Raw genomic sequence first — 21,337 nt, 5'->3', positions numbered from 1 at the left:
GTTTGTGCATGCATGTCAGCAGTGCTTAACAGTCAGGTTTACTGAAGGCTGATTTAAATCAAATGCAGAAGAATCATTATGGACTTCTGAATTCTTTAGTTCAGTCAAGCTGCCTTTAGCTCAAACTTGGATGAGAAAGGGCAAGGTGGCGGAGGTGAGTTTCAGTTACCTTTGCACCTATCTGATCTTGAAGCAGCCTAAGGGTTGATCAGGTCCTCAGTGTGACTTCAAACAGCCTTCAGGAATTAATTGCTACATCCCTTGCTCTGGAGAATGGGACAGCGTATGATGATAAGAAGGTTCTACATCTCCAGCACAGTGCACTTAGGAGCACTAAGTGGTTTAAGAGTGTCCAGGATTGGACCTCTGATTTTAGTTCATTGCCAATGTAGGTTTTTTGACCAAAGTGAACAGGGGTGTATCTCTGCCATAATCAGGCCAAAAATTGAAGCAAAAAGTTGTGGACACTTGATATGTATTGCTGTTTTTGGAGAGATTTTGGTAAATTGAGCCCTGGGCCTTCCACAGTGTTAGGAGAGAAACATGATCCTATATCAGAGGTCCTCAGGCACCTCAAGGAACTCGTAGAGGAACACAGATACAAACCAAGCAGAGTCGATATTGCAGTCATTGTGCTAATCGATACAGAGCTATTCTTTTCGTTTTGATTAGAATTCTCTTGTTCACAAAGTAGTGCGGCGGGGAGTGACATTTCCTTACAATGAGAAAAACTGTGGGATTTAAATAGAGGCAACCTGATTCACTGATTAACCACTTCAGTACTTCAATATTTTGCTTGTTGAATTCAGATTGAACAGAATTGTCATTAGAGCTGCTTATTGTGTCTTCTGTGTGGCTTTAGATTGTAAGGGCTTGGGAAAGGGACTCAGTTCTTGTGTATATGGCATCTAGCACAAAGGAGCCCAATCTCTTAGGTTCTCGTGTGCTATTATAATATAGTGTTCCAGTCTTCTTTTTCTTGTGTCATGTTGAAGGTATATAAAGGTCCCCTACAAGGGAATGGTAGAAAGAAATGTTGAATCCCAAAATTGGAATAATATACTTGCATAAGTGTTCTTTCTATATATAAATATATGTTATATATATATATATATAACATTTCTAATGTGCTAATATATATGTATATGGATCCTGGGTTTTTTATGTCTAACATTTGTTCAGGTTTATTTTTCTGTCTAATAAAATCTTTAAAAGAGAGATTAAATTAAGTATAAAGATGTGGATTGTTGAAATCTGGTTCAGTTGAACTGGCAGAGATACACAAGTAAAAAAAAAATACAAGTAAAATAGGGTTGCATGGTGTTACGATCTTTCTGGGTCTTAATAGATGTGTTCATCCTTCTAGGTGTTGTGAAATATATTCTGGACTTCTTTTCCAATATGCGCCCAGAATATGCATTAGTATCCGGCCATCCTTCTTATATACTTCTTTGAATTATTTTTGGGAGATTTGGTGGTAGTGAAAATGTTCTGTTTATCTACCACTCCAAAACATCTGCAGTTAACTTCCCTAGGAGCAGGATAACTCCTTGAAATAGTAGAGCCGAAAGCACTTGCCAGTTCCTAGAGGGTCTGGAAATATTTCTATTTAAATGACTGCCTTAAAAAAATCATTTGCAGTAGTTCTTGGCGTAGACATTTTATTTTAATTAAGATGGTTCTAAACTTAAATAACTAAAGCATTCTACAGTTCTTTGAGGTTCAAAAGGGAATACAACCAAGTCCTCAATAAATAACATTATCAAATAATAAGCATTTATATCTTTCTGTTGTGGGAACTTTAGATAGAGGGTGTGTGTGTACACATATTTGTATGTATGTGTGTTCACGTATGTATGTACACTTATGTATGTATATATGTAACATATATGAATGCAGACCCTACTACTGTGTTTGTAACAAATACACGTTATAAACACAGTGGTAGAGTTTGCATTCAGATATTTTTGCATGAAGCTTTTTCATTGAAAGGTCCTTTTTTTTAAAGGTGAGCGTCAATATTTTCATTGTCATTATATTTTTGCCACAAGCACTATTATCATAGAAATATCAATTTTAATTTAAATATGTTCACAGTCATTAAAAAACTCATACAGTTTCCAGTAAGAACTATTAAAAAATCCTTCAAAACCAGGAAATTAATCTATTTTACAAAATGAAAGCAATTTTGACATAGCCAGTCTTTTCATTAAGACTTTTTTGACCATCTCTTCAAATAGGCAGTAGTATAACTAGGGTGGGGTGACCAGGGCAGCTGTCCGGGGTGCCAACTTGGTGGGTTGCATAGGTGACAGCTGAGAGGAAAAAATATCAGCTGCTGCTACCGCTATATAGTCATGCCATGGGCATAGTGGCAGCTGGAAGTTGCTGCTGCCTCCATGTGTTCTGCTGCCACGGATGCCCAACTGCTTTGTAATAGCTCTGCCTGTAGGTGTTGCATTTTATGCAAAAATATGGCTGTCATGTTTTTTTTCACCTAAACAGTGAAAAGAAACCTTTCTCAGTTCAGGTCAATAAAAACTTGAAAGTTGAATTCTTGCTGTTTTTGTGAAGGATTGAAACCACTGAGACCTAGCCTAGAGCATTGCTCCCAAACATCTCACAAGCATACAGATGTGGATAAAAGGGTATGATATAAGCCAGGGGTTGGCAGCCTTTTGCAAATGCAGGCCACATCTTGGAACCCAGCCAGTACCATGGGCTGCTGTACTGCTTCCACTGCTCCAGCAACAGTGAGAAGAGGCTGCAGTGAGGAAGAACAGCCCTGATCCTCCCTAGGTGGCCTGTAGCAGCTGGCTGGAGTGTGAAGGCAGTTGGGGTGCCATTAGCAAAATGTGGACTGTGTCAAATTGCTTGGGAATTGGCATGTCCTTAATATAATGCGGAACAGATCAGACCTTTGCATGATGCATTCATCCTTCTGGGCTGTAGGTTGCCAACTGCCAATATAGGCTGTTAGTCTAGCAGTAACTTTGTTTGAGAGGGTATAGGGTTAAAAAAAGATTTGTATGCAAGGCTGGGTTGTGTTATATGTTGGATTCATATATTCCAGGAGTTTAGCCCTTGCTGGAAGATGCCCCAGTCAAAATAGTAACCTTTGGGTGAGCAAGAACTGGAGATAGACCAGGTTCAACTGGAGGCCAAGCAAAATGGCCTCACTCTGGCATGCGTGGCAGGGGTTGCCAACCCCTGATCTATTTCCAGTTCTTGGCTGGATCTCTTGTTCATGCAAAAGTTACTATTTTGAGTAGGGCATCTTCTGCTGTCTGCATCTGCCACACCCAGTTGAGATGTGGGTTGAGGTTGGGGTGTTTTTGGCACTGCCCAAAAATGTGGCTGACTGCTGAGATTAGACCATGGGGGGTGCATGGTGAGAAAGTGGAAAGAAAGGTTGTAGGGAGAACCTCCCTCCTACAGGGTGAGGAAAGAGAGAATCCCTGAAGAATCTGGAGAGATGAGAGGAAAATATAGTCTTGACTTTTGTACTTGCAGTATTTTGATGTATTCACTAAATCCCAAGTAAAAAAAATGTTTTCATTGTAGTTTTTATTCTAGTATTGTTAGTGTATTTAACCATTTGACTCCTTTCCTTGGTTATTTGATTCCTATATGCACAAAGCTAGCCAAACGCAGGGCAGAGTGGAGGAGGGTTGTTACAGTGTTTATGGTGGTCCAGTGGTTACAGCAGCCTTGCAACAGACCTGACCTGATCTGATGTGATTTTGTGAGGGGATACTTTATTTGTAGTTACCATTTTATGTTGAGGGAAAAGGCTGTTTCCCCTCCAGTTGAACCTGAAAATATTAGTTGATGTATAATCTGAACAAAGCCATAAGTGTTCTTTGGCTGGATTGTTATTCATGGTTCTTGTCTAGCATCGCAGGGCTGAGTCCATATGGGTGCATGGAGTACAGAAATGAAGCTTCTGCAGGAATGGTGCTAGCTTATTTAGAAAGTACAAATATAAACAATCCCCCAGTAACAAGGAGATAGCACATCTTGCAGTGTTCTCTTTCAGGTAGATTGGGCTCAATCCGTCTGGTGAAGGAAGATTTATGTGCAATTTTAACAATCTTGTGGTCCCAAATACTGGGTTCCACCTAAAGAACTGTCTTGCTCATTAGTTGTGATAGGTGGGGTTCATAACTCTGACAGAGGCTTAAGGTGAGCACTCATTGGGAGCCTGACAATTTAGCTAGAGCAGTTTACAATTTTCATTAGTGAATTTGAAAAAAAAATACTTCACCAGAAAAATGATAATCTCTTTAGAACAGAGGAACAGCGTCTATGCCGGAGTAGTCACTGCCATTTCTGCAGAAGGCTTTGCTAATTTTTCAATAAAATCTCTAGTTCATGAGCTCTAAAAAAATTTCTGAATCTCCAAAAGATTAGAAACTGTTCTTGTTTAGAGATTTTTTTTATTGAATTGTGAAACAATATGATTCTTTTTCTTTTTGTCTTCTTTTTCTTTTTAAATACATGCTGTGAGTATTCTTTCTATAGATAAGCAGTAGGGATCCCCAGCCGCCTATCTTGTCCATAGTACTTGATTGTTGCATTGAAATTTCCACTTCAGTTCCCAGTCTTTTTTCCCTTTTCTGGAAAGATTTTTAATCATTTTCTCTTCTCAAGCTCCAAAGTTCTGGGACCCCTGAAGGGAGAGTTTGTTATGTGTGTTGTATTTTACTGTTATTGAATTTTCTAGTGTCTGTAAAATGATTTCTTAACAAATTCTTGCATTTGCCCAGTACAGCAGCAGTCAGATAGATCCTGGGTAGCATCACTGTGATATGATTTCAGAAGACTTTTGGAAAGCTTTGATATTTCATCACTTCTGCTATTTTCTGGAATAGCAGCGTTCAGTCAATATCTGATCACCTCTGATATTGGCAAAAGTTTTTTCTTACAACACACTATAGAATAACTACAGTCCCTAAGACTACCAAAATACCATAGGATGACTGCTGGAAAATGAGGCTGTTTTCTAGCAGCTGAGGTATTTTAAACTTGAAGCATGGATCACTAATTTACTCCATTAATAATTGAATATTACTTTATTGCAATATTGAGATGGCTTTCTTTTTAAACCTGTCCCAAATAATGTTTTATAATTTCAAACGTAATTAAAAAAATGTTCTGAATGTTTCAAACCTTACTTCTGTTTCCCTCCAAACTTACATAATCACCGTTTTGGAATGGTGTTGTTGTTGCAAACCGGACAGTAGTAACCAGAACAAAAATCAGAGTTGGTAACTATAACAAAAAACAATCTAGTCTGTACATTTCTGTTAGATCTTGCTGTAATGGGTACATGAATGCAAAGTTTTGATAAGGGTCAAGATATACACTGCTTCATGCCACATTTTAGCAGATTTAAAAGACTGTTTATAGTGATGACTTTTTTCATCAACCTCTTCCCCCTTCATTAAGTTGGTTGATTGTACAATTGCAGTCAATCTGGGTAGGGCCTAACTTTGTCACTGGGGCTTTGCACACTTGCTGAGGTCTGCTAATGTGCCATTAGTTAGCCACTGGCTCCTGTCACCTGAGTTGTAGGATCTGTTGTCAGATATTAAAGGTATATTCACAGGGAAAATATCTTGGAGTTTCTGAGTTACTAGTCTCTACTTTCTAGAATTTTTAACTGTGATCATTTAAAAAAATGTAGAACAGGGAAGTCTTGAAGCTCATTGTATTCTATTTATAATAGCTTTTAAATTGTCCCTAAAACTTCAGCAGTTATATGCAAATTATAGATTATTAAATCCAATTTTGATCTAAAGAATCTATTTTAGAATTTTAATGCTAGTATGTTTTACTGTATTAGGGACTTACGAAAGTATAACGTGCTTGTAGCTACAGGATACAATTGATAGAAAATGTAAAATTGTGGATCTACATACACAACGTAAGCTTGCAACAACAAATTTATAATAGCGGAAGATGAACATATGCCTTCCCCCCCTTCAGTAACACATTACAGTATTTACAGAATTTGGGATTTGGGATAAAAAAAATTGAGATGCCTTGCCTAGATTTCTTTCTAGTTCATTACCACACAAATAATTACATCCAGCAGTATAATTCCATTATTAGGGAGGGGAAAAATACAGACGAGGAGTGTTAAGGCTGGTGAAGTGGAATATAAAACAGGTAGGCATACAGTGTGTGTTGGAGGATTATGCAGCAGTGAGAATTAGTTGGATCCCTTAATTTTCCTATTTGAAACTACTGGACCTATTTAAAAAGTGTAGGATTAATGACAAAAATATGGTATCTTGGGATATGAGTTAGATGTTAATGGAATGCTCTTGCAATTCTAACTTTTTTAAATGTATGAACCATTTTTAAGAGTTGTTATTTTTTAAAATTTTGCAGTGTCAGTTTGAGTATGTAGCTTTTCTTTTTGTGAGGCTAGTTAATACTGCATCAGTATAATAGTCACTATCTGACTGTCCTTATCAACATCAGATAATTTCATTATATTTTAATTATTCTTAAATTTTACTTTTTTTTAAATGGATCATGAAAAACTGAGTTAAATTAGGACAAGTAATCTCCTATGTGTATTATTTAAAAATTCAAAAACAAAACCCACACAATTTGCAGTCTGTGTGCAACCCTGATGTTCAAAATGTGACTGCATTTTCGAATCAACCATGAAATATTTGTACTTGGAGAAAACAGAGTTTTCATCAAAGCAGATGTTAACTTTGCTTGCGTGTAGTTAACAATGTGACGAAGTCCTTTGACCATACTGTGCATCCTGTGGTTTGTATCCTGCTTTGCTAATATCAAAGAAGATTTAATGGCTTTAACACACATGTCCTTAACTGGATAATCATTGGCTTCTGCTAAATAACAACTCTTCAGGTTCTCCTTGGGTGGCCAGACTCAACCCCACCCCTTCCCGCCCCGGCCCCTTACCTGTAAAACTTCATGAGGAAATACTCTAAAAACAATTAACTGGGGAGTCTGAATAAGGAGGGTTTTCTTACTTGTTTGGTTTTTCAGATCAATGTTCAAACATCTTAACGTTTCTCTAAAGTCAGTCATATGATTACCTTTAGGAGTAATTATGGAATCCTTTAAAATTACTTAAGTTAATTGTATATGAAAGGGCAGTTCACATCATCAGTTACAGTATATAGATTCAGGCATAGCAGGACAATAATCCCTAAAGTACTAAATTAAAAAAAATAAACTTATTTAGCATCCTATTCAAGTTAACTTTAGAAATAATAGTAATAAAAATAGTAAAATTGATATATTTGCTATGGATAATTTCCGGCTTCTACCAAAATCACTGGAAGCTCTAGAATAGACTAAAAAGGGCCTGAGGGGTCGTTTTTGTTAATACATACATACATACATATATAAAACTGCAAAATCATGGTTAGACTTCTTTTGATTTAGTAATTCATCAAATAGAAGTGTTACATCAATTGAAAAATTCAGCACCCTGCAGCCTTTAATGATTCTTTTTCTCATATTGTCTGGTACGTTGTGTGACTGAATGCTAATTTTATATATTACAGTCTTTAATGCTTTATTCTTAAGAATGTGTTTGAAAAGCCAAACATTATTTTATCATGCAATGGATAAAGATTTGGTATTAAAAATAGTTACTGTTAGAATTGTGTACTCTTTTTTAGTTCTGATAATTACTCCAACTGGCCATTTTTCACAAATTGGAGAACTTTGTGGGAATAGTTAAGATTTCAGCTCTTCCATACTGGAGTTGAAAACCCTGAAAATGCTGCAAGAATTTGTAACTAAATCTTTTCAGGACTGCCTTAAATTCTTCTAAATGCTATTGAACATTTCCTTAATAAATACAGCAAATATTTCTTAACAGAAAAGTAAACAATCAACCTCTATTGCACAATATATTAATAAATATTAGAAGGTACTTAGGATGTTCTGCTAATCAGATTGCTGGAGAAGCTAAATATTTCTAACCCTGTAATTTTGCATAGAGCGAAAGTGTCATGCTGTGCAATTAAATGATTTATTAACAGTAAAGTTGGTTGGCTTCTGTTTGGCCTAATGGTCTAAAAATGATCTGCATTTTAATCTTGAGATGGAATGCTCAGCCTTAGGGAAGTGGAGGAAGTAGCACTATAGTTTCCAGTTAAACTAACCAACCAGTTAGGCCTCCCTCTACAAGTTACAGATATTGCACAGTTAACTGGTTAATTGTACAGTTACCTGGAGACCACCTACACTTGCAAAGTAGCAATAAAAAACTCCAGCTATAAAGTTAGACCTTGAAAATGTGTGTTACATTTTAGTTGGTTGCTATTCCGCTTTAATTTGCATATGTAGCAGGTGCCATGCCCAGTAGAAAACCCTCGAGAGATTCTGGTAGCTGCAGCACCCAGGCTTCAGGGGTTTCCTGCACTTCTGGGCCCTGAGAATCATGGGAGCTGTGATCCCCAGGGCTTGGGGGGTGGGTGACCCTTAGACCCTGGGGATCACAGCTGCAGTATCCGAAACCCCTGGGGCTAGAGATCATGTGATCCTCTGGCCCCAGGGGTTCCCCACACACCTGGAATAGGTGGGGGGGAGCACCCTGCAATAATCATCTGCCCCAGGGGTTTTCCTGCACCCTTGGGGTTGGGAGATCGCCACAGCAGCTATCCTCTAGACCCAGGGGTGCATGGGACACCCCCACAGTGGGAGTCCTTTAGCTAGGATGCATGGGGCTCCAAGTCGTGGAAGTTTTGCGATTGTATTTGTAAATATAGACATTGAACCCACCTAACATTTGACTCCCCATGTGCATCTCCACTATTTACCAACTACTTTAATTCCCTCCCCTCCCCACCCCATCTTGTCTCTCACCCACTGACACCTCAATTTACATCTTCACTGACTGCCTGTTTTGCCTGTCAGACTGCCTCTGACTTCTTTACTATTCATTCCATCCAGGAACAGCACACACTAACTGCAAATGCTTCCTGAGCCTGATGTATTTATACCTGAAAGCTTGCTAAGAAGAATTTTTCCAACTATTTGAGTCGGTCTAATAAAAGATACCAGATTTATCCAAAGAACCTTGTCTGCCTATGTCCTTAGACCAACACGGCTACAACCTACACCCCAGTAATTTCCTCTGAAGTCATTTGAGTTATTCATAATTAATAGTAATTTTGAAAAAAAAAAATATTCCTCTCTTTTCATGAAAAAAAAGAAATAGGATGAAAGAATCCATGCAGAGCTCCTTGCATACATATCACCTAGGTATTTTGCTAACTCTCATGCAAGTTGAATAAAATAAGTAAACTGGCTTTCCAGTGAGAAACTGGGCTGGGCTGGATTTACAATTGTCTTTTAGGCTTCTAAAGATAGATAGGCAACCAGTGGGATCTCCCAAAGCATCTAGATATCCTACTCTTAGTGATTTAAACGAGGGTTAAGAATATAAATGTTTTTGAAAATCCTGCTAGGTTTCTATATGCATCCTTAGGCAGCTAAATAGCTTTGAAAGTCTGTCCTTTAGTTATCAATTGCTGTATTCGCTACATAAATTTCACCAGCTTTCACTTATGTGTAGCATATCCAATTCAAAATGGGAGAAGAAATTTTGGATAAGATGGATGGGTAAGAATGACGACCATTTGCTTGGTTCCCGCTACAGGGAATGAGTATTGCTAAATTGTCTAATGTGATCTACTATTGCTTGGCAGCCATGAAAAATTGCAAAATATGAAAGAAACTACGTAGATTCTCCAACTCTAAGAATAGCAGAGTGATTTAAAAGATGTTCAGAAAAGATTCTCTTTAGACATCATTTCCCTTAGGGGGATTTTTTTATCAGCTCTCGATTTGAGACATTTTATGGACAATTAATAGCTGCTTTTTCCATTTTTATATACCAGCTTACTCTGGCGTCTGTTAAATCTTCATTAAGAGATATGAACATCTGTGTAAGATCAAAAATAAAATGTTTGAAATGTAACTGGTACGTTAATGCCTTATACTGACTAAATGTGACAAAGGCAAATGTCACTAAACTGAAAATAAAGTAGTAGTGTAGAACTGCAGTAGGGAACCTGTTTTGGTGAGCCAGAGTGAACCACCTCACTGGCAGGTGGCCAGATGGGGACTAGGACTCTTCTGCAGCTAGTGCATCTCCCCTTGGCAGCATGGGAAGGCACCCACAGCTGAAGTCCCCCTGCCACCAGATGCCAGCAAAACCCCTTGTATGTGGACTGGATGTGGTCTGTGGGTTGGAAGTTACTCACCTCTGGTGTAGAATAATTATTTTTGGTACCTGATGCAAAGAATATAATCTTGTAGCTGATGATCTGTAATAGCAGTGAACTTCACTTTATGATAACTGCCAACTCTATGTTCCTGTTGTCCATTATGGCACTTTAAGATGCACATTTAAGCCTTGATCCTGCGACTGGTATTGCAGTAATAATAATGCTACCATTCATGCAGTGTGAGCAGTCCTCTTGCCTGTTGGTAGTTCCAGGAATTGAACCCAAAAGTACAAAGCACCTGCTTCTTTTTCTATTTGGGACCTCAAACAAAATGACCCAGGACAAACGGTGCATGAGACTTTTGACAGGTGCTGAATACTGGTATCCCAACCATGAAAATGAAGCACACATAGTGGTCTTTTAGTTATAGCTCCACTGTATGTCTCAGGATGTAAATTTGCATATGGCCACACAAGAAAGCACTTACTTTTATTTCTATACCATGCTATTGGAATAACCACTATTTTTTATGATACTCAATTAACTTAGGTAGCTCTATTGGGCTTGGATGTGAATTGAGAAACTTGCATTTATGAACGGATGTACCCCTCTGTCTGTCTCTGTCTTTTCTAGTTAAGTTTCAGACACAGACTTGATTTCCTGATAGGCAGCCTTTAAGTATTAGTTTCTTAGATGGGTAAAAATTAAATTCCCTTTCACATATATAGATGAATCCAGTCCCTAAGACTGGTTGTGGTGGTAGGGGGGAAGTTTGGGTTGGTCAAGCAGCTTGCCCCAGCACCACATGTTCCTTTCTTACTTGTGCTCCTCCAGAGCTACAGGAGCTGCTTCCCTGCACGTCATACTTGAATCAAAGACAAGGGGCCTTCCCCCCATGTTAAAAGGGGAAAATTTTCAATTTTCATTTTGTATGCAAATAACAATGTATCTATATAGTGTGTGTGTGTGTGTGTGTGTGTGTGTGTGTGTGTGTGTGTGTTTACGTACAATGATTAGGGCAGCCAGTAAAAATTTAGCCATTGGGTTAGCTTGTCTTTGGCTTATGTGTGTTCTGTACAGTGATTGTATCTGCTGTATCAATGTTTGACAAGTTAAAAGGATCATGATCCTACATTTTTTTTTTTAATGTATTTCTTTTAAATGGAGTTGACTGCTTTATTGATTGTGACTTTTTTTCCAAACACTTATGACTGATCAAATTAGCACAAAACCAGAAGTTAATCTGATATTTCACAGAAGGCATGATTTTATGAAATCATTTATAATGGTATATGTCTGTGCTCGCATGCTGTAAACTTACATTTTCAGCTCCATATGTATGTGGAAATCAATAACACACTTAAAATCTTTTCATGTTTATTAAACTATTCTGTTACTAAATTTACTAATGTTTAGTAAAATGAAACACCCTACGCCCCTACACTCTACAGAATTTTGCAACCAGTTGGTTTCCTAGGGAGAATACTCCATGTTCACATTTCCTTCTAGATTGATTGATACCATATTTACCTGAACCCAAGACGACTCTGAATTTAAAATAATTCCTTCCACACCCCCCAATAATTAGATTCTTTCCATGGAAAATTATAAATATGTTATAATTTTCCATAGATATAATCTGATTAGTGGAAGATAACCTTAATTTGTTCCTCCGCTGCTGTGGTGAGGAAAGCAGTGGTAGGGGGCAAGGGATCGGACCCCTGTCCCTTGCCCCCTGCCCCTTGTCCTCCTATGCCTGTGCTTGTCACCCAAGTCCCTATTTGCCATGCTTTGTTGCCCCCTTGTCACCTGTCCCCCCCTCCCCCTTCGCTGCCTACCCCATGCTCCTCACATCCCTTGCTCCCCTGTGCCCCCCCGACTGCCTGTCCCCTATTCCCTGCACCCCCTGCTTGCTTCCCTACTCTCTGCTCCCCTGTGCTGCATGTCCCTTTCTCCTTGCCCCACAATGCCTGTGCCTGCCCCTACATTGTGTGCCACTCCAACCCCCGTCCTTGTGCCTGGCCCTTCAGCTTTTGCTCCCCCCTGCCATTTGCCACGTCCCCTAGCCTCCCCTTGTGCCTGTGTCTAATCCCTGCTGCCTGCCAGCTACTTATGCCTGCCCCCTCATCCAGCTGTATGCACCCTTGCCCCACCACTTATCTTTTGCTGCTCTTTTTGTTCCGATTCTAAGACAATCAGCAGCAGTGGTGGCCTCAGCCTGGCTCCACTCTGCCCAGCCAGGAAGAAGCAGAGGCAACAGCTCCAAGCCAGGCTGAGGTGCAGGGGTTAAGGCCGAAGCAAAGGGAGGGTGCAGGCTGGCAGGGGGTGGGTGGCACAGACTCTCCAATGCTTCCCCCCTCCATTGTGCACCCCTTTCCCTGTTGCACAGACAACCTGAGCTTGGGGCCAAAACAGGAACAGAACCACTACCTGCCCTAGGCTGTTATTCAAATCTAAGATGAGGCTTTTTTCCCCATGATGTTGGGGTGGGGTTGGAGGGGTGGGAGGTGCAGGGGACAGGGGACATTACCTTGAATTTCAATATGGACATAATGTGGTTTTATGAAGGGTCTTATGTTATTAAAATAAATATGCTTATCTGTGACTTTCTAACCTTTTTCCTTGGTTTTTAAACAGGCAGAAATACTCAGTGTGCTCAGTCACAAAAACATCATTCAGTTTTATGGAGCCATTCTTGAACCTCCTAATTATGGCATTGTTACAGGTGAGAACTCTTCTATTAACTCTTTTCTTGATAGTATAAAACATCTAATGTAGTTGGATATTAACTTTAATGCTGAACTGTATGTTTTGCTATTTTAATTTTATGGCCCTTTTGACTTTTAATAGCTAAATAAAACAAATTATAATGATGTAAGTAGGATTGTGTTTCTGTTTCTCCCTGTATCAATTATATCACTGAAATGCTATATAGATGTATTTCTGGCTGGAAAATTTTATTGCTTGAACCTGCATGGAATGAGTTATGGGACAGGGAACTCTTCCTAATGTATGAACTTAGAACTTCCCAAATGGAATTTTTTTAAAACTTCTGTTGTTGTTTTGCATAAATGCATTTCATAGTGTGTACTCAGTTTGAATTCAATCTTTCTGTCATGCAGACCTTATGCAATAGCCTTATTTCCCAAATCTTGGACATTCCTTGCTTTTGTTTGTATATCTTTAATTTACATCACCTGCCCTAACATATTTACATTATTTGTAGGCAGCTTTCATCACCACTGAATTTGTAATAGGTTTAATATTTCAAAGGTAGTATGGAAAAGAGAAGAAAAACACTTATTTTTACAAACTATGAGCTATATGTCTTGACAGCCTTATAGATGTAGTGTGGGTATCTGCCCATCTTGTTATAGCTCTGAAAGCTTTGTCGTGAGCTTATTTTATTTTTGTTGCCCATCTTCTCCCATAGTGGAGATGTCTGTCTCATTCTCTTTCTGTCTTCAATTCTGGAGGCAGGTTGGAGTAGTAGTGCAGCCTGCTTTGTAGCGAGAATTGTGCCTCCCTCGTTCTATCTGACTTTTTAATGTATATAGAAGCTTCCTAGGGACATAGTCCTCAGCAGTGTCCAGTAGGGGTCTTTTAGAGCAAAGAGGGGTGAAGCTCTCCATTTGAAGATTCCAAAGGAACCTGAGTGATAACTGTTTCATAGTCCAGTAGGGCAACGTGTGGTATCCTATTGGCATACCAAAGGAGAACGGGCAGCTCAGTCTTTACTTGAAAGTATTTGAAATAATGGAATGGGCAGAAGAAGAATCTGGCTCCTTCCAAAAGAGAAAAGAGAACTAACCTGTAAGGTCAACAAGATAAGCAAACATGCAGTCAGCAATACATAGTGATGTCTGAATCATGAAGTCTTCAACCAGCTTTCACAGATGGTCAGTATTCCAGCAGCTGATCGATCTGCCAGTCTGATGAAGAGAGAGCTGCTCTCAGAGACTCAGACTTTGTCATGGAGAACAAATGGTCATGTATGCAGGTTGTAGAAGAGATTCCCGTACACGTTCCCACTGCTTCCACTTCTCAGGAAGATACAGAAGATAAGCACAAGCAGTGGGGACAAGTTCCGCACTGGTCAATGACATCTGATTTTTGGAACTGGGAAAGTTAGTGTTGGAATCCCACTGCATAAATAGTGAGACCATACTTGCTTCACAAGGGTCCAGTTCTCCATGCAGAGACAGACAGAGTAATTTATACTGTCCTATACTTCAAATGATTTTTAACCTTAAAGGCCTGTTCTTCCATTGGATCACAGTTTAGCTTATGGTGCCAAGGAAACAAGAAATATCAAGGACCTGGATGGTAGAGCTATACTGGGCTTTCTGCAGGAGTGCTGACAAGGGATTTCAGCCAAGCACTATAACATGTCAGATGTCAGGCATAAATAGTGCCTTACAAACAGAATTCTTGGCATGGAGTTTCAGGATGGCCCAGAACAGTTTGTCGGGAGCTGCAGTTAGAACTCTTTTTCCAGGGCTTTACCACTAGTATTAAAGGGTGAAACCGCCCATGCCTTTCATGGATTCATAGACTGTAAGACTGGAAGGGACATCAGAAGATCATCGGGTCCAGTCAAGTAACTCCAGCAACGTGACTGTCCAGTCTCCTCTTGAAGACTTCCAGAGTAGGTCATTGCACCACCTCTGGAGGGAGCTTATTCCACAGCGTGGACACCCTGACTGAAGAAGTTTTTCCAAATGTTGAGTCTGAAACAGTCTTCCCAGAGTTTATGGCCATTAGTCCTGGTTTTCCCCAAGGGTGCCCTGTGGAACAGGTGTTCACCAAGCCCTTGATGTACGCCCCGAAGCAGCAGTAAGCTGCTACCAAGTTGCCTCTCAGCCTTCTCTTTTTCAGGCTGAAGAGTCCCAGGTCCCACAGCCTTTCCTCATATGGCTTGGCTTGCAAGTCTCTGATCATACAGGTGACTCTTCTCTGGCCTCTCTCAAGTTTGTCCATGTCCTTGTTAAAGTGTGGTGCGCAGAACTGGACGCAGTACTCCAACTGCAGTCTCACCAGTGCTGAGTAGAGCAGAAGAATAACTTCCTTGGTTTTGCTGGAGATGCATTGATTGATGCATGCCAATTTATTATTTGCTCTGCTGGCTATAGATTTGCACTGCTGGCTCATATTTATACTGTGATCTATTATAACCCCCAGGACCATTTCATTCGTGGTGCTAGTCAGTTTGGCAACACCAAGCCTGTAGGTGTGCAGTGGGTTGTTCGTCCCCAGGTAGAGCACTTTATATTTCTCAACACTGAACTTCATCTGGTTCCAATCTACCCAACTTGCTAGCCTGTCTGGGTCCACCTGTATCTGTAGCCTGTCTTCAGGCGTAATCACGTTCCCCCAAAACTTGATGTTGTCCGCAAGCTTGGACAGTAAACTCTTCACCCCCCGATCCAAATAATTGATAAAGATGCTGAAAAGTACGGGCAGTGCTCGGACTTATGGTGGGTTACGTTCCTGGAAAAGGCACTGTATGTCAAAATGATGCAAGTCAAATCTGATTTTCCCATAAAAACAGTGCTATAATAAGGGGTTATGTTCCTGGTTAAGGGCCTGATGCCCAACTTTTTATAGAAATTACCATAAACACCATATTGAAATCAATGATTTAATCAACTATAAATGATATACACTGTGCAGTACAAAGTTTTCCAAAGTGTACTGTATATAAATTGATTAAACAGGGTAATACAGTAACTAATTACATAACATTTCATTTAATCAGAAAGTGAAGGAACACCTTCATCAGGGTCATGGAATTCAGAAGGGCTTCTTTGGGGAGATTTTGGGGAGACTTAGGGCCACTCGATGACTTTTTGAGAAACTGATCCAGGGATGTTTGTTTTGCTGCCCTCTTTTTCTTATTGTAAATTTCCCTGTAGTGCATAAGTGCGAGGATCCAGCGCCATAAGTAATAACGTGGATATAAATGGCAAATCACCGTAAATCAAAATGCCATAATTCAAGGACTGCCTGTACTAAACCAACCACCAACCCCCGTGGGACACTACTGTCCACTTCCTGTCAAGATGACACAGATCCGTTCATTAGAACTCACCCCGCAGTCAGTTTCTCACCCATCTGGCTGTCTTGGAGTCAAGCCCACAATCCTCCAGTTTTCTCGTGAGGACATTGTGGGATGCCAGATGAAAGGCTTTTTGGAAGTCAAGGTATACAGTGTTGACCTCTCTCTTACCCAGGTGGTGAGTTACCTGGTCTTAAAAGGAGATGAGGTTGGTAAGGCAAGACTTGCCCATGATGAAGCCATGCTCGCTGTTGTTCAGAATCCTACCTTCTGCAAGCTTATTGCAAGTAGACTCCTTGATGAAAATTTCCAGGATTTTCCCTGGCGTAGAAGCTAGGCTAATTGGCCTATACTCACCCGGGTCCTCCCTCCTGCCCTTCTTGTGGATGGGCACAACAGTGGCCCTTGTCCAGTCCTCAGAGACCTCTCCAGAGCACCATGAGTTTTGGAAGAGTTTCGCCAGGTGTTCCATAGTGACTTCGGCCAGCTCCTTCAGCACTCTCGAATGAAGTTCATCCAGTCCTGCTGACTTATATATGTCTAATTTTTTTTAATTGATCACACACCAGTTCTACAGCAATAGTAGGAAGGCAGTCATTCCTACCCTACTCATTTTGCACCCTACCTGGCATGATTTTCCCTGTGGCCTGGTGAAATACCAAGGTAAAGTAGTCATTCAGTTTTCTCCTAAGTGCTGTCCTGAGCTGCTGAGCAATGGTCCCACACTCCCATGTGTTTTCCTCCTGTTTCCACTGTACCTAAAGATGGACTTCTTGTTGTCCTTGATTCCCATTTGCTAATTTGAGTTCAGTCACCGCTTTAGCCTTTCTGATCTGTTCCTTACAAATGCGGGCTGACATTGTGTAGTCTTCCTTGGGGCCTGCCCTGAGCTTCCATTGTTTATTAGCCTCTTTCGTAAGAGGAATGTGATTTCCCTGTTTAGCCAAGAGAGCTTCCCAGCCCTTCTGTTACCTTTTCTCCACATGGGAATGGACTTCCTTTGTGCTTCAAGGATCGTGTCCTTAAGGAACAACCTTTCTTCATGCATATTTCATGTTCGGTTTCTGGTCCTGCAGCACTTCCCCTACCAGTGACCTGAGCTTGTTAAAATTTGCGTTTTCAAAGTTCAAGACTTCAATCCTGCTATCAGATTTGGTTGCCTTGAGACAGACAGTGAGCATGGTGGTTTCATGGTTGTTGTTGCTATATTTAAGTTGTTCACCAAGTCATCTCTCTTTCTTAGACTTGTGAGAGATGCTGGACTGCATTATGGGAAATTTCTTACCTGATGATTTATTTTATATTAGCAGGGTCTCCCACAACATACACTTCTGGGTACAGCTTCAGTAAATAGGATATCATTTAATTTTGGCATGTCTACAGTTAGCTACAAAACTCTTAGAATTAAATAATAAGTTATGTAGCTTTGAATTACTCAGTTAAAACAGAGAGCTGCCAGAGACTTTCTACTAAAATTTCGATGAGATAGATAGATTCTTGTCTGAAACATGTGCTATGTACAGAACAAGCCAAGTTTGGGGAGGAGAGGAACTTACGTATATGAATGTGTAGATATAAAAGTGGCTATAATAACTAAGTTAGATGAAGGCTGCTGGTCCTCTTTAAACAAGACAGTATTATCAGTAAATTGTCTTTATTTAGTCCTCTTTCTACATTAACTTTTCCAGTCTCATACTATTGAAAACTGAATTATAGTAATTTGCTGCTCTGTTCGCTAAGGAAAATATAAAACATACTGCTTAGTTTTTGAACAACCTACTCTTAAATGGTAAAGATGAAGTATTTATTTTTTATTTCAGCTGGTCTTGAAATGATCTAAAATACAAAGGTGATAAGCACCTCATAAATGGATACATTGGTAGATATACTGGGCCAATTTCTGCTGACCACCTGACAGCATGCAATGAATGTTTGGAGGGGATGATGCAAGAGTGGCTCTAAGCCAATATTTGCATCTTCCTAGTCTTTGGGGTATCAGCCTGTCCCTGCCAGAATAAACATCAAAACTGTTCCAGTTAATGCCAATAGCCTGTAACCTCTCTCTAGGGATCAACCAAGTGAAGAATGTAACAGCTACAGGCAACCCTTGCCATTCATTCACGGGGGATACGTTCCTGTGATCCCTGTGAATGGTGACATCCACGAATAGGGCACTGCAATAAATGTTATTGTGGTGTGAAAGGTTGTTGGGTTTAAGCGTGTTGATCCATTCATTGCCTGACCAGACTCTATACCACTAAGACTCAACGTTCTCTCATACTTTTCATATGTGCAATTTGTTTTCTAATATTAGTCTACTGATGATGATAGCAGGCTGCCAGATATTTGATATTGTATTTTAGAAATAAAAGTAAGGACCACTAAAAAAGCAACAGTGTTCATCTGCGTGCAGCATAACTATAATCTATATAATATTAGATTGATTATGCCAAAATATAAAGAAAGTGAAAATATAAGTTTAACTACTTTGATATATACCTCAAATTATAAAAAAGGAATTAGTGCATTTTCTTTCCTTTGTATATCTGATTGCCTGAGGACCAGTCCATTCGTAATTGCCACTTTGGATATGCTGACATGACCATAGACATGGCTCTTTATTTTATTTTTATTTTGTAAGGGGTGCAGCTAGACTTCAGAGAATAAAATCTTGCTAATCTGTGTACAGTGAGGGCTAGGCTACCATGCAGTGTCTTAAACTGGTTGTGCCTGCTACTGCTTCTAAAACTTATTCCTCAACAAAGTTCTTTTCCATCATGCATGCATATATGGCATTCTAAGATCGCTGTAGAAAATGGACCAGAGAGAACTTCTATTTTAAGTACATATTGCATGGCTTAGCATTGCTGACTGATTTCATATTCCCTCAGACTTGTATTTATAAGCCTGGGTTCTGACTACCTTATGCTGTTGGTATTGCTCGAATTTAATTTACCATCTGATAATTCCCTGATGTAGATGAACCCTTAGCTGGTAAAACTGGGGTAGGGTAGAATGTCTGTGAAATACCAGTTCACAGCTGGTTATAGTCCCAGAGAGGTAATAGCCATTGGGTATAAATTGGAGCAGTTTAGGGGACATTATGCTAATTGGCAAGAACAGGCACAATTACACCAGTATCAGGGAGGCAGAACTTGGTCCCTGACATTTCAGCCTCCCTTTCGCACACTGATTGTATTTCTTAGTGGGTAAAAATATAGGATATGGTACTTCAGGGTTGGACCAGAAGGTTGAGGGGGGTTTTAATTATTTTTCCATTAAAAAATCCAATTTGTACTGTCTTCTTATTTCTAATTTACAAGGAAGAGCAGAGCAACAAATTGATCCATTTGATCCTCCTCTTTCTCCTCAAAATCCCCAGAGTTTCAGATTAGATTCTGATGTCTTGCACTAATTTATTTTAAGGTGATAATTAAAGTAGATCATATTCTAAAATGGAATGATTTTTGGTCCACTATGTGCAGTGTAGCATTGTAAAAGGAAATGTGAACTTTTCACTGTAGTATTGGACACTATCAAAGCCCCTTTGATAATTCCTACTTTCATTAAGAACAAAAAATCTCCTCCTCTGTATAACTTCGTTATAATTTAATATAGTGAAAAACTACTGTGAAAATGGTACTCTAAGATTCAAAGTTTGTCTTCATCATTAAAATCAAATATTCACTGTTGACAAGAGAGAAATTTGAGTTTCTAACTTTTAGCCCTGTAGCTTCAATGAGGGCTCTAGGGCCATGTCCAGACAAGAGCGACTGTGTGCTATCTGGTGCCATGGGCATGTTTACTACATACAGCACATTCAGCTGGTCTCCATGTGTTACTGACCCCAGGAGATCCTGGGGTAAAAAAACCTGCACCAAAAATATAGTGGAGCGGTGCATGAAGGGCATGGGTGCATTCTACCCAAAACTGCAGCCTGGCTGGCTGGAGCCATGCTCTGACTGCCAGCCAGGCTCAGAGCGGCAGGATTGCTGCTGCTGAAGCCCCAGGAAGCCCCCATGACCCCAAATAAAGCTACTGGCTCAAGGTTCATGTGGATGTGGTCTAGGGTTGCAAACAGATGTTGCCCTTATGTCACCATAAAAATGTTAATGGGGTGCAGGTTGTGAGGGAACAGACATCCTTGCCCCTTGTCATACTCCAAGTGCCCAAAAATGTTTGCACAGTGATTCCTGGTAACAGTTTGTCATGTCTTATCAGGAAGGATGTCTGATTGCTTATGGTGCTACTCCCACAGCCTGGGGCTGCCCACTCTCTAGCCAACTTGGGCAGGAGATTCTGGAGTGTATATTTCACACTACAGAGCAAGGGAACCCCATGGAGTTCCATGGATTGGAGTCAGGCATCTGATGAACCCCAGGCCCTGAGCTGTAGACAGGCAGGATGGGCCCTTGAAACTTTGGGAACAGCAGCGACCCGTTCTTGTGGAATAATGGCCTTGGGCAACATTTGTCCCTGCCAATCAGTTGGATCAGCTGTCCTGGGACACATCCTGGCACAGCTGATCCTGTAACACAAATGGTATCTGTTTGTAGCCTAAGAAACCACCTAGATTTCTTCCTTTACATGTACAGTCACCAACCACAAAGGATCTGCAGGATCCTTTCGCAATCCTTGTGCAGCCCTTCCCTGGTTTTGCACAAATGTGGCAGATCTTACTTCAGTAAACAATTCTGTTGACACTGAACAGGAAATAATATAATCTGCCTTGCTTTCTTAGTTGTGTTGGCTTCTCAGGAATAAGAGGACCTCAGAACAGTAAACTTTATTTTAGTTACTAGTCAATGGGTACACAAATGGAATAGATCTTTTGAGTAGGAAGTTGCTTACCTGGACTCTTGTCTGTTATTTTTAAGTCTATTGTTGTATATGAATTTACTTTCATTTCCTTATGATGGGTATTTGTGTGCCTCAGGATAATGCAGAATAAATTACCTATCTTCAGTAACTCATGTTTAACAACTCCTGTTAACTATTGAACCCACACTGTCTAGTGGAAAATCTAGTAAGAGGAAAGATTGAT

The 21,337-nt window shown here is 40.0% G+C and overlaps 1 protein-coding gene across 4 annotated transcripts in view; it reads left to right on the top strand.

Moving 5' to 3' along the window:
• Positions 1–21,337, top strand: part of MAP3K20 (mitogen-activated protein kinase kinase kinase 20) — a 125,828-nt gene that overhangs the window by 24,488 nt on the left and 80,003 nt on the right. For all 4 annotated transcript variants that reach the window (XM_019554090.1, XM_019554092.1, XM_019554091.1 and 1 more), the window contains exon 3: positions 12,873–12,960. In XM_019554090.1, the coding sequence (XP_019409635.1) occupies positions 12,873–12,960 (88 nt within the window). The remainder of the gene's footprint in view (positions 1–12,872; positions 12,961–21,337) is intronic.

Source organism: Crocodylus porosus, unplaced genomic scaffold, assembly GCF_001723895.1.
Source record: "Crocodylus porosus isolate Cpor-Errol unplaced genomic scaffold, CroPor_comp1, whole genome shotgun sequence".
NCBI classification, from domain to species: Eukaryota; Metazoa; Chordata; order Crocodylia; family Crocodylidae; genus Crocodylus; species Crocodylus porosus.
Note: the sequence above shows the minus strand (reverse complement) of the source record. Positions and strands in the feature narration are given on the sequence as shown.